The sequence below is a fragment of the Oncorhynchus mykiss genome, chromosome 11, assembly GCF_013265735.2.
Source record: "Oncorhynchus mykiss isolate Arlee chromosome 11, USDA_OmykA_1.1, whole genome shotgun sequence".
In the NCBI taxonomy this organism is placed as follows: domain Eukaryota; kingdom Metazoa; phylum Chordata; class Actinopteri; order Salmoniformes; family Salmonidae; genus Oncorhynchus; species Oncorhynchus mykiss.
In genome coordinates, this window is record NC_048575.1 from 11,404,845 (window position 1) to 11,419,273 (window position 14,429).

Sequence of the window (14,429 nt, forward strand, 5' to 3'; positions counted from 1 at the left end):
CTCTCTCTCTCTCTCTCTCTCTCACGGTGCCAAGACTGGACTATAATGCTATATGCTAATGAGCACTAGTTCCTGTGTTGTTTCCAATCCTTTTTAGCCACAGACGCTAAGCACGGTTGAATTTAGAATCCCCCTCTTGCCCATCATAGATTATGAAAGGACTGTTTTAATGCTTCTTCTTTTTTTTGATTTCGTTATAGTTTATGGCGGTTAATCAGATTTTATTGGACCTGAGTGTTGGCGCATTAAAGTAGCATCTGCTAATAGGTTCAGCACCTCTCGGGGTACCTGCCAGTCATAGTGGTGGCAGCCAATCAGATCCCCAGAGGGGGCTGTGGTGCGGGACAAACTGCTCATACAGAAGGCCATAACCATGACAGTGAGAGAGCCTGAACTGAATATTGAGGATTTTAGTGGCTCTAGCAGAATGTTTATATTCAGTCTCATATCTCTAGAATGGCTCCCTCAGGTTTGTATGAAATTCCTGTGTTAGTTCCCTCCCTGCTGTTCACAAGTACACAACACAAACAAGTCATTAACCAAGCTTCTGGGATGATTACTAATGTATGGAAACATAACTGTTACAAAACCAATGCCAAGCTTGTGAACTTTATGTAACTTTCTATTCCTCCCTGAGAGAAGCATCTATTTCTCTCTCCCTCCTACCGTTTCTCTGCTCTGTGTGATTAGGGATGTTTTCCTGTTTGCCTGAGTCTCTTGGCTTCAACCTTGCCCTCTTCTTCTTCTCCTTCTCCCTCTACTTCCTGCATGTTGGCCTGGAACAACTTGTTATTTTGCCTTAGCCGCCATAATCGTGACACAGCTCACCACTCCCTACATACGCATCGCCCCCGCGGCTGGCGACAACCAACTAACAGGTCAGACCACCACTACAACTTCCCATCTCTCTCCTCGTGTGTGTGTGTGTGTGTGTGTGTGTGTGTGTGTGTGTGTGTGTATGCCAAGATTGATGATTCATAATGTATGTCTGTTTGTTACATTTTGTAGCGTGTGTCTCTTTAAGTCTTAACTAGATGTTTTGAGAGACGGTCAAGGGTTAACTAGGTTACCAGATATCTTCCACTTTGTATTTGTACCTGCCATTCGGTCAGTATTTATCCTATTCATATCCTACAGATAGTGTGACATGGGATTTGGTACCTTGAACACCTGGTTGTGTTGAAAAAACATAGAATGTGCTCATTTTCATTCAAGGCAGATGTAGGAGTTGTGAGTGGGGGGGGGGGATCATTACAGGCCTCTGCAGCGAGCATGAAACCGAGAAGCTGCACACTCTGGCATGCACGACAAAGCCGTCCTGCTCAACCTGCTGTCAGAAAATGACATTAAAATATTTACCAGGCAGGCGCGGCTTCAAAGGAAAGGTGACATCTTTCCTCCTTCTGTTTATACAAGAAGCCAAATTATTCTACCCAGTCACACACAGTCAGACACTGTGAAATATTTAACCATGGACGTTTTAGGCTTGTTACAGGTCATGGGGAACATGATTTTTTTGAGGGGAAGAAAAGGGAACACTATGTGGATGCTGGGAAAGACGTGTATGTTCAAAACTTTGGACTCGAGTACAAATTGTGTTACAAATTTGCAACATAGTTTGACACTTACAATTTTCAGGTTTCCCTTAAGTTATGAAACTAAACCAACTGCTACCAGTTAAACTCCAGTTTACATTTTTTTTTTAAATGAGTCAGAAACGTCTAGTTTTAATACAACATGGACAACAACGTGTAGATAGGAGTGACCTGCCAGGGTTCGTTATGTAAGCAGTGGCGGCCGCTGTGTGTTGTTAACCAGCTCTTGTGGTGTTTCAGGCCCCGACGTTTACACACCCTCCCACACAGAGTTAGAGAGGAACACCCTATCCCCCAAAGCACCTCGCATAGTTTGAGTTTGACATGAAACGGCCTCCCTGAAAGCCCGAAAGCTTCACTCCCTTCTTCAAAGCCGGAGATATCTGCCGTTTAAACTTAAAAAGCACCAGTGTTTTATGCCTCTTGGGGCATTCAGTTTGCTTTTGACCCATAAACAGAGATGTCAAGGAGAGGATTTGAAGTAGAAAAGCTTGGCGTGAAAGTAAATAGTTAGAAAGTCCAAAACAGCTGGAGATGTTTTGACGTTTCACGAACAAACTGAAGATACCAAGGGAGTCAAGCTGACCTTGACTGTTCAGTCTTTTAGCTTGGGAATATATTTGAAACTTCTGTTCACATGTGAACACCCAATGTCTTCTGTATTTTTGCCCACGCAAGGTTTACCTGATAGGAGCCAGAAGTCCTCTGCTCTGGTTATCCAGAGAGCTATATCTAGTGGTATTCACATTTATATGGAATAACTGATCAACTGAGAGACTGCCTGCCTGGTAGGTCAATGCTAATGACTGTCTGTCCCCCTCTGGACTCAACATTGAAGGTCGGCAGGTAGCCTAGCAGTTAGGTCGTTGGGTTTGAATACCTGAGCCAACAAGATGAAAACAATCTGTCTGTGCCCTTAACTCTAATTGCTCCAGGTTCAGTGTTGATAATGGCTGACCCTGACTGTGACACTCCCCCTCAGAGAGTCTCGGGGAGAGTTGGGATATGCAAAAAAACACATTTCAATAGGACAAATATAAGCACCCAACAAATTGTTATCGTCCAAGGACATGGTCAACCTTGGTATGGAACCTGGAGGGAAGTCACCCTCTCTCTCCTGGCCCCTCTGTACTCCAAGCCTACACTCTCTCCCTTCACTTCACACAGACTCACCCTTTGGGGTAAAACAAATTGTTACCGTGGAATAAGCCACCCGTTTGTTAGCCCCCCTATCCGTCACAGCGGTAACAACGATAGTGATGGATGTTGTCACCCTTTGATTGAAGTAGTGGTGGAGGCGGGGAGGAATAGATTGGGGGGGGGGCCGGGGGAAATTGAACAACGTGTCCTGACTATTTTTCATCCCAAACTCATTTAGCGTGAGGAAATGGATAGTTCATCAGGCCGCGGGTTGACGTTCCATCACATTATACAGTAAACAGGAGAGCAGGAAGCTCCCTCTCTCTTTCTGTCTCCTTCCCTCTTTCTCTCCCTCTCTCCCCTACCTCGGTCTATCCTGTTCTTCCTCTTCTCATCTCTCTCTCTCTCTCTCTCTCTCTCTCTCTCTCTCTCTCTCTCTCTCTCTCTCTCTCTCTCTCTCTCTCTCTCTCTCTCTCTCTCTCTCTCTCTCTCTCTCTCTCTCTCTCTCTCTCTCTCTCTCTCTCTCTCTCTCTCTCTCTCTCTCTCTCTCTCTCTCTCTCTCTCTCTCTCTCTCTCTCTCTCTCTCTCTCTCTCTCTCTCTCTCTTTCCCCCCCCCCCCCCCCCCCTCAGAGGGGAAGGTCCCAGTACTAGTGAAACAGTGGCTCTTCTGGTACGCTGCGAGGGGCCTGGTTATCTCATTGGAACAGATTTGAAATGCCTTGGCCCTCGGTGTGATCACCCGCCACTGCCTGCTTTGGGAATAAATTGCTCCCTAGCAAGTATTCCCCCTTATTTCGTGTTTGTGTGCTGCCGCTCACCACACTACAGAACATGACCCAGATTTGAATATCCAAACGCAACAGAGGCAACGGGCTCGAGCTTTGTGTCGCCCAAAGACAATGGGTGTGTAAAAAGGGACAGTTAATGAGTTTATCTGGAACTCTCAGGTGCAGGAGCTGAGGCGAGGGCAAATTACTGCTTCATATAAGGATTGGGGGGAGGGATGGGGGGGAAAGAAAGTAGTGCATAAACACATAATGCCAGGAGGGAGGCTGGAGGACAGACAAGGGAAAGGGAAAGCATGGCTGACGTGTAGAGCAGCTGTGGAAGCCAGAGAGAACATGCAGCTGTGAACTTCACCGTCGTCAGTCAAAAATCAGTTTCATCACATGGAATGAAATGTAACATGGATAGAGGCCTGCTTAGCATAGTATGAACTGTCACACAGTAAGGCATCAGTATTCCAAGGTTGGTCTTTTCCTGCCATATGGAAAACGGATTGTACGTTGCTGGAGTTTTCCAACTCCTAACCACAGAGTTAGACCACCCGGTAGACTTGAAGACAGCGTTGTCGTAATGAACTATAACAACAGTGTAGGAATTCCCCTTCTCATTTAAAACCTTTCCCTATGGTCTTACATAGTAAACGCTTCACTGGTAACGGGTGTTGTCTTAGCCCTGCATGAGTCCTTGATGAGAAAGAAGTGAATGACGTGACAACCCTAATGATGATGATGATGATGACATGGATCCAAAAATGGCCGCCCGGTGACGGTTGTATCCCATTGTCTTTGACCACCAGGGGCTGCGACCAGGAAGCCTGACGCGGTGGAGCCGGAGAAGCAGACGGACCACACGGTGAAGATCGCCGGGGTCATCGCTGGTATCCTCCTCTTCGTCATAATCTTCCTCGGCGTGGTGCTGGTCATGAAGAAAAGGTCAGACTCCCAAACTGTCTTTGTACTGTCACCTGTATGGTACAGATGCAGCCACTAAAAATACTATTTCCACGATCTGTGTCATTTCTGTACAGACAATTTGTGTGTGCAATTAGTGTACAACTTTTTAGAGTCTGCAATTGTATACTATGTGTTGCTGTCTACATTAGAGCCCTTTGTCAACACATCAAGAGTTGGTGTATTGAAAGAAGGTGTGAATGTTTCCATGCTCCCTGAGGTCCAGCGTTACCCTGATGCTGTAGATTAACAGGAGACTTGTGTGCATCGTGTAATTACATGAAAGGCCAAATCAAATTAATTCCCTCTGATTGTCCCTTCACCTTCAAAACCCCCCTGCATCGTCAACGTCAAGGCTAAATGGTTTATTTCATGACACTGATAAGCACCATTTAAAACTGTTTAAAGGCACTGCTATACGGTATGCATTGAAATATTCATACCCCCCCCCCCCATGCACTAAAACAAATGCCACTGTATTAATGACCTCGGTAATGGGAATAGGAAAATATTTCAGGGGCTTATCTTGTGGCAGGAAAAACTAGCGAAGATAAGAGGGAAAAAAATGTAGGAAAGCACTATTTGTTTTCAAAGAGCCAGAGATGCCTGTGGCTGTGTAGCTGCAGGCTAGTTTACATTAGCCCTAGTCCAATGCAAGAGGGAGAGGGGGGGAAAGAGAGGAGAGGGGGGTGAAAGAGAGAGAGGGGGGGAAAGAGGGGGAGGGAAGAGGGAGAGGGGGGAAAAGAGGGAGAGGGGGGAAAAGAGGGAGAGGGGGGAAAAGAGGGAGAGGGGGGAAAAGAGGGAGAGGGGGGGAAAAGAGGGAGAGGGGGGAGGGAAGAGGGAGAGGGGGGGGAAGAGGGAGAGGGGGGAAAAAGAGGGAGAGGGGGGAGGGGGGGGAAGAGGGAGAGGGGGGGGAAGAGGGAGAGGGGGGGAAGGTGGCAGGTACTACACAGCAGCCCCTGGAACTGATGCTGAGCAGATAGACTAACGGATGCTGAGCAGATAGACAAACTTCCTCCACACGCACGGGTGTAGCTCAATGGGGGTTTTGGCAGATTTCTCTGGGGTACCTGCTCTCAGTATCTAGAGCCCTCAAACTTTACTCCTCATCTAATCAGGGACTGATTTAGACCTGGGACACCAGGTGGGTGCAATTAATTATCAGGTAGAACAGGAAACCAGTAGTCTTGGAAGTTGTAATAGTAGAATGCACAAGGTGCAATTTCTAAATTGGGTAGTGAATCATCAGTTCCTCTTGTCATGTCAGTCATTACATACTGTAGAGAGATATCTATAACAGAAATGTCCAGATCAGCTAGCCCATGTCAGCTCGGGTTTTTTTAGCCTCTAGATTTTGTTGTAATGTTTGAGTCACTCAAATATCACATGAATACACATTATACATGGCAAAAATTATGGCGCACAGGATGTTCCCCAATGCTGGAATGGGGGCCTGAGTGAAAACATTTCGGAACCCCTGATCTGAAGGGTCGTAAAGTGGTTTCATACTGTACAGTTGTCAGTATAGCAGTTGTTCTGTATTTCAATCCAATGACTCTTCATTAAATCATGATGACCTTCATGATTTATTAACAGATTTATTTCAGCCATTCAGGGAATCAGGGACCAAACCACTTCAGCAATGGTTTAGTTGTGTCTTTGATGGTCACACAGTGTATGTGTAAGAAAATGTAGAGGCTTGTGTCTCAGAGTAATAACTAGTGTCAACATTCGTGTTGTTTTTGTTATTACTGCCCAATGTTCTAGTTTGTTGTTCCTTCTTGGATTGTCAAACAGTACATGTGTAAGAGAAAGGAGAGGAATACGTTTATGAATATTAAAGCCACTGCTGTTGTACAAACATGTTATTCCAGCCAGTTCCAGATAAACTTGCTCTCTAAACACAGCTCCAATGAGCTTCCTCCCCTGTCCTCTTCTTGCACTCGCCCACTCTCCAATAACACTACAGCCCACGTATCATCTCAATAGCAACCTATCACCTTCACTGAGGCGCAGGCTGGCCTTTATTGTCATGGCCTGGAGGCAACTCTGCAGAATGGTCACTAGCTGGCACAGCCACAAAGTCATAAAATATGATTTGAAGCCTAACCTTAACCATACTGCTAACCCTAATACCTAACCATAACCTGAAATTAAGACCAAAAATCTAATATTTGTTTTCCTACATTTTTAAGATACTGCCAATTTTGACTTTGCAGCTGGCCCATCTAGCGGAAATCGCTCCGTTCTCTGCCTCCAGGGCAAGACTCATGACAATAAACATCAACCTGCCACTAATGCACTATGTTACCCACAATTCTCTCCTGCAACACCTGCACACCTGACTTGCCAATCAACAGGTCACTCCGCCCACCCACTGTAACTGAATGTTGTAACTCTGTGGGCCCTCACCCTCTACCCCTCCACGCATGACGTTGTACCCCCAAGCAACCACCTTGCCCTCACAGTCGTACTTGTAAGAAACGTCACTTTATGCCTCCATATCGTGTTTTTTTGGGGGGGGTTTTCATTTCTATATATTTTTCTCCAGTACATTAATATTTTTCCTTTTCCTTTCCTTCCATTCCATTTCCCCTCCTGTCCCCCACCACTGCTTATATCCTACCACCACCCCACTGGGCAGAAGAACCTATCACTCCTACACTTACTACCTGTAAGTAACCCACTTTGTGACTGAAAACGCTTAGTGCCATGCTTTCTCGATCTGCGACCACCGGCTTTATTTACCATGCATGAAACATCTTGGTGACTTTTCTCTCCTTTCAAACTGCCAGCCGGGGCTTAATTGGTCTAACATTGGCTAGCAGTTAACATCTAGCAGCTAATGGCTAGCAGCTGATGTAAGCTAACGGCTAGCAGCTAATGTAAGCTAATGGCTAATCTACTCACCTCAAGATCCAATTTGAAGTCCAATTTCCAATATCAAAGTGGAATTGCAAACATTTTGACCAGATCATTTATAAATAATGGGTAACATATATAATTGGTCTAAATTAATTGAAAAACTGACACTCAAATGAGGCAAAATGCTTCTTTCTAAATTGTGACGACGTTCCAGCCAATGCTGTAGTTTGAAAGGGGACCTTGATCAGTCACTACTATTATAAAACAGTTAATAAACCTATAGACGTAGATACTACTATATTTGTCCATAAACATAAAAAATGGAGAACTCTGTTTTCTCCTTGTATTGTGCTTTCTAGAGTATTTTGTGCTTTATTGACTAAGAGGGAAACTGTGTTCTCTGTAACCCAAGTAGCATTGCTCTATTGGAATGGCCAACTAACCCGTCCCATTTTCAGAATAGCTGCGCAGGCGTGAGACAATGAGAGGGGGTCAGTTTTGTGTCCAACTCGCCTCTTGGCCTAACCCTGTTCCAGAATCCACCTCAACAGGTCAACTCCCATGATCCTCTCTGTCCGTGGTCATGTCGGTGCTGCTCATTTTTCCATTTCTTCTCCATGTTTTAGATCAGTTGTTTTTGCAAGGCACGGTTGACACCATGTAAATTCCTCATCTGTACCCTGGTACAGTGGTGCTAAAAGCCTACTGTGATGGTGACGGCAGCTTTGTGTATGATGCTCTGCACACTGTGTATGATGCTATGCACTCTGTGTATGATGCTCTGCACTCTGTGTATGATGCTATGCACTCTGTGTATGATGCGATGCACTCTGTGTATGATGCGATGCACTCTGTGTATGATGCGATGCACTCTGTGTATGATGCGATGCACTCTGTGTATGATGCTATGCACTCTGTGTATGATGCGATGCACTCTGTGTATGATGCTATGCACTCTGTGTGGTGGCAAAGGAGCAAAGAAGGGCTGTAGTATTGTGTATTACAGCTATGCATTTTTAAACAGTATATACTTTCTACAACGCGTTTTGTCAAAACAAGCATTGTGATTGGTTGAGATGCATTCCAAGCCATGCGTTTTAAGCCGTCCTAAAACAAAAAAGCCATTTACCACGGGAGATGCCTTGGGTCAACTATGTCAGTTGGTTTACTATTTCCAACTCTGTTGATTGTTCAGTTCATTTGCTTTGATTGAAAACACGCAGTCGATCAACAAATTATGTGATTCCGGGAAGAAACAGTTATTTGCGAGACAAAAAGGATGGCATTCATGAAGGAATGTGAGCTGGCTTCAGTGTGACCTGCTTGTTTTCAATAGAGGGGTGGAAGCTCCACAGAAGAACCCCTGGCTTGGATTTAAATAAGAGCCTGCTAAATGTCCATGGGGAGAGAACACACACAGAGCATTTGGAAAGTATTCAGACCCTTGACTTTTTCCACATTTTGTTACGTTACAGCCTTATTCTAAAATGAAGAAGAAAAAAAAACTCAGCAATCGACACCATAATGACAGTGAATAACAGGTTTTATACATTTTTGCTAATTTATTAGAAATAAGGTGCATCCTGTTTCCATTGATCATCCATGAGATGTTTATACAACTTGATTTGAGTCCACCTGTGGTAAATTCAATTGATTGGACATGATTTGGAAAGCCCGACACCTGTCTAAGGTCCCACTGTTGACAGTGAAAGTCAGAGCAGAAACCAAGCCACGAGGTCGAAGAAATTGTCCGTAGAGCTCCGAGACAGGATTGTGTCGAGGCACAGATCTGGGGAAGGGTACCAAAACATTTCTGCAGCATTGAAGGTCCCCAAGAACACAGTGGCCTCCATCATTCTTAAATGGAAGAAGTTTGGAACCACCAAGACTCTTCCTAGAGCTGGCCGCCGGGCCAAACTGAGCAATTGGGGGAGAAAGGGCTTTGGTGAGGGAGGTGAAAAAGAACCCAATGAACCTTCCAGAATGACAACCATCTCTGCAGCACTCCACCAATCAGGCCGTGTGGTAGAGTGGCCACATGGAAGCCATTCCTCGGTAAAAGGCAGATGACTGCCTGCTTGGAATTTGCCAAAAGGCACCTTAAGACTCTCAGAACATGAGAAACAATATTCTCTAGTCAGATGAAACCAAGATTGAACTCTTAGGTGTCAAGACTGGAGGAAACCTTGCACCATCCCCACGGTGAAGCATGGTGGTGGCAGCATCATGCTGCAAGGATGTTTTTCAGGGAATGGGTCGAGGCGAAGATGAACTCCAGAGCACTTCTGACCTCAGACTGGGGCAAAGGTTCACCTTCTAACAGGACAAAGAACCTAAGCACACAGCCAAGACAATGCAGGAGTGGCTTTGGGACAAGTCTCAATGTCCTTGAGTGGCCCAGCCAGAGCCCGGACTTGAACCCAATAGAACATCTCTGGAGAGACCTGAACATAGCTGTGCAGCAACACTCCCCATCCAACCTGACAGAGCTTGAGAGGATCTGAGAAGAATGGGAGAAACTCCCCAAATACAGGTGTGCCAAGCTTGAAGCATCATACCCAAGAAGACTCGAGGCTGTAATCGCTGCCAAAGGTGCTTCAACAAAGTACTGAGTAAAGGGTCTGAATACTGATGTAAATGTTGATATTTCATTTTTTGAACAAAACAATTAAGATTGTGTAGATTGATAAGAAGAGAAACAAACCAAGAGTAAGACCTAACAAAGTGTGTAAAGTAAAGAGGTCTGAATACTTTACAAAGGCACTGTACGTCCCAGATATGATGACATTTTATATTTTTCTATTCCCAATTCCCGCCAATTCCCTCCCCTCTATATTTGGAGCTTGTTGCTTGGATTTCTAAAGGAGATTTTTCTTGGTGACTTCCAGAAAATGCTGTTTGGTTTGTTATTAACCGTCCCTTAGAGGGATGAGCGGGATTCTTAGAGAAAGATGTGGTTGCTGTGTGACTTTTGTGGAATCTGACTTTTCTCTTTCTACTTTCTGTCCCTCGTGTTCTCTCACTTCCTCCCCTTATCTATTTCTCTCCCTATATCTGTTTCTCTAAACTCCTCTCATGCTCTTCCCCTCTCTCTCCGTCTTCCTCCCTCTCCCCCTCTCTCTCTCCTTGGCCGTTTAAGGAGGAGTAATATGGTAAACGGTGTGAGATTATGCCTCTCAGTTTGCGTCAGGGCCGCCGAGCCAAGCTCATGTTTAACAGCGAGTCGCTTGCCACTCGCCTCAAATTGAGCAGTCACACGCACCCGGCGCTCTAATGAAATATTGAATGCAGTTTGTCTTTGATCCAACGCGCCATGTGCCAATTATAGCAGAGAGGGCAGAACAGGTGGAGGCAGGGGAGAAGGAAAGAGAACAAGAGGTCTCTGAGGAGCGATAGATGGAGGCAATTCACCATTACCTACCAAGCCCTCCTCCTTCCCTGTATCTGTGCAGTATATAAAGTTGTACTTCATTTTATACTCGCTAACTCCAAAGGTAGGCCAAGGTCTGTCCAGTTTTTAAATTAGCGTTACTAATGGTCCATTTCTCCATTGGGATACATTGAAGTGAAACAGATCAGGTAGTAAATGGTACAATCTATGATACTTTGTTCAAATTGACTGCTATGAGGTAGAAGTGTTGTATTAGATTGGGTAAGAGCTATAAGGTAAAGAGCACTACGGTCTCCTATAGCCTGAAGGCCTCTCAAGTTCTACATCCCCGCTGAGCTAAATGCTGAGTTTAGGCTTCCCAAATGTCATCCAATTCCCTATATAGTGCACAACGTTTAGTGAAACATTGTGCGCTAAATATGTGACTAGGGTGTCATTTGGGATGCAACCTGGCTGCGTGACTAATGCAGAACCGCCAAGGTCCCTCCATTATTTCCCTGGAAGCCTCCATGTCTGAAGGCATGGTAAAACATATTGATAAAACAAGAGGAGTAACTGCCTGGGATGAAGGATGAGCTGAGTGGGACGCTTCCTCTCCATCTTCCCTCCCTTCCCTCCGCACTTTCTTTCTTTCTTTCTCGCACACTCCTATACGCATGCGCACGCATGCGCGCGCACACACACACACACACACACTGAGAGACAGAATGTGTAAGCACTTCCAAGGGAATCCAGAGAAGGGCCCATTTTTAATACTGTGAGCTTAAAGCAGCCAGGTGGGGCCCTGCCCGCCATGTGAACAAAACCTTAATTAAACCCTACAAGGAAGGTTTCACGCAGAACAAGAATCAAATTAATTACAACAATGGAATGCGCATTTGTCTGGCTGACAGGCACTGTCATTCCGAAGAAGAGCAGGGAATTTGGAGAAAGGAGGAGGTGGTGGTAAGAGGGAAGACGAGAAGAACATTTGGCCTGTCTGTTGGGAGACTCAACAAGGTTGTCCTTCAACTCCCTTTGTTATTAGGGTAACAGGTCATTATTGAACGCGGCAAAGCCCAGCGGGGGAATTTACAGGCTGCTAGCCTAACGTTAGCCTTTAGCACCCAGCCAGCACACGCCGCAAATAAGCCGTCCTCTCTGATGCTTGTTACATGAGAGGTGGCAGCACTTGCACGCCGCGGCCCTAATAAAGATGTACACACACACACACACACACTCCTAGCCCTGTTTGTGTGCTAATGGTCGGCGTACACACACGGTCTTCACCTCACCACAGTTTACATTCGCGTCACCCTGCGATACGTTAATGGCACTAGTCTCCCGCTTCTCATTCGATTAGCATACATAACCCCTAAAGTGCAGGTGTCTCATGAACGGCGTGGTAAGTAATGTTGCCAAACCTCCTAAGCAGCCCATTGGAGTGTGTAATGTGATTATAGAATAGCATCTAAGTACTGTTCTGTGTTCAGGTTCTCAATAGAACCTTCACGTTATATGATCTGACTAGAGGAACTGGAGTAGGATGGAAAACGGGGACTGTTTGCCTGTTAAAGCCACCGTTTTCCCACGGTCTTAATGAAATGGGTGACTGTTTACAGTTTGATGGTATCAGCAGCCAGTTACTACACCCAACAGTTACTACACCCAACTGCCATTGTATCAGGGGTCGAGGGTCGTTCAGTTGGGTCGTTGTGGAGCACGCTTTTGTGTTGAGGCTCCGGGGCTAATGAAGGCCCGATGTCACACGGGCTCTTTCTCTTGGGAATAAAGGATGTGCCGCCAACACTTGTGACCCTCAGGGTTTAAACTCTGGTAAACGGTGTCGTGGGTGATTGGAACATTTCTAAGAGCTCCCGGTCTTAATTCAGCTCTGCCTCCAGAGTCAATTCAGACTAGATTCATTTGGTTTGGGAGCCCAAAAAAGCTCTTCTCTTTGTGTCGTTGATTTGATCAGGGGTGTTACTGGATCAGCCTCTTGTCTGATGCCGCCATTGTAAGTGGAAGTCAAAGTGCAGATCCAAGTACAAGTAAGAAATTACTGCTCACGTCACGAACATAAAGCCTTTGATTCGGCGACTACATTTCCCATTAATTTTGTGTGTTAGGCTACCGTAGGGGGAGAGCTGGCCATTCAGTTAGGTGTTTTCATTTATCTTTCTCTCTCTCACGCACATTTTTGGGGGTTGGCGTGTTTTTCCCCGGTATCTCTGAAGACTGTTTATTGGTTTTTTTGGTGATTTTCAGCTAGGCAATTACTGTAGCGACACTGTACATTACATGTTGTCTTTCTCTCCAATCTTCCAGGCTTTGAGTTCCTTCTCAGTAACCTTGGTTTTCCAGTTGGTTGAATGGAATGAATAGAAAAACATACCTTACAGCTGAATTCTAGCTAACATAGTACTAATGTTACACTGTAACAAGCGTCCAATCATATCTATGTGCTTGTAGAAGTGCATTTCCATTTTTTTGTATGAGAAGAGACATTTCCTTTTTTTTGTATGAGAAGAGACATTTCCTTTTCCATCAATGACCCGACATACTGTAAATGAAAAGGATTGTATAGCATGTAGCTATCTGTAACATGAAAACATACTCTACATATCTGTCTAGATAGATATGCACGCGTCTTTCCAAACGGACTTGATGGAACCAACCATGCTTTATGATCTGGGTGGAAGCAGTTTGAAATATTAAAAAGTAACATGTTTCATGATTCTGCATGAAGGAATGGCAAAAGAGTTCCGTCTTCAGAGTCCCTGGTCAAACATCATTAGGTTTAGTGGTATGTTTTATTTTTCAGTGACTTGTTGGTACAAGAGAGAGTACATAAATATGGCTGGTAATAAAGTGCTAGACCAGCCTGTTATTTCGACGGTTGGATAGAGCCCTGGGGTGTCAACAGCTAATCCCCACGCCAGCCTGCTGTTTATACAATGAATTCCACTATCTGGCTCTTATGTCTATGTACGAATTGTTTCGAATGTAGCCTAGATCTCTTGTCATGGTCTGACAGTTTCTCTACATGGTTGAATGAATTTGCCTTCACCGAGGTACACTAGCTAGCCAGTGAGGAGGATAGCTAGTCTCGTCTCAGTCTGTCGCTCTCTGTGTGTGTACAGCTCATGTGGAGGCTTCCTCCCAGCATCACCTGCAACACTGTCATTAAACTGTCTGAGTGGTGTGGCTTAGTATTTCCCCTCTCCCTCGCACACTGTCCCTCCCCTCACGCACCAGCAGATCACAGAAACCATCAAGCAGACGTGCTGTTATTTATTCATCTATAAAGACCAATTAAAATTGCAAATGGAGCCGTCTCAGTGAAATCCTTTATAGGTCAACGTTACGGGTATGGGCTGTGTGTTTTTTTTTTTTTTTTTTTTTTCTGGTATCGTAGAGAATGTAGAGGATTCATTGAGGTCAGGAATGCTCCAGTTCCTTTAGTACAAAATGTAAATGTGCATTCTTGCAGTGCTTTAGGAATGAGGTTTTGATTTTGGCTTTGAAAAACCAGTTGGTTATGATCAAATAGGATAGCCACACAAATCAGGGTGTGTCTTGATATTTTTGTTGCCCAGTAGAACATGTGTAATAGTGAGGGATTAGGACCCCAACTGTACACTCGGTGTGAAACCTAGGAGGCTGTTAACGTTCATGTTCAGCAGAGTTGAGGTCTTGTGCTCTTCCCTTCCACCTTTCCAT

General features: G+C 45.1%; 1 protein-coding gene across 10 annotated transcripts in view; it reads left to right on the forward strand.

Annotated features, from left to right (window-relative positions):
* The window catches only part of LOC110535264 (receptor-type tyrosine-protein phosphatase mu), a 319,507-nt gene that overhangs the window by 226,513 nt on the left and 78,565 nt on the right, over positions 1–14,429 (forward strand). For 4 of the 10 annotated variants that reach the window (XM_036934852.1, XM_036934853.1, XM_036934855.1 and 1 more), the window contains exons 14-16: positions 804–878; positions 4,318–4,453; positions 7,116–7,145. In XM_036934852.1, the coding sequence (XP_036790747.1) occupies positions 804–878; positions 4,318–4,453; positions 7,116–7,145 (241 nt within the window). The remainder of the gene's footprint in view (positions 1–803; positions 879–4,317; positions 4,454–7,115; positions 7,146–14,429) is intronic. The other 6 variants (XM_036934854.1, XM_036934859.1, XM_036934861.1 and 3 more) reach the window with 3 other exon arrangements.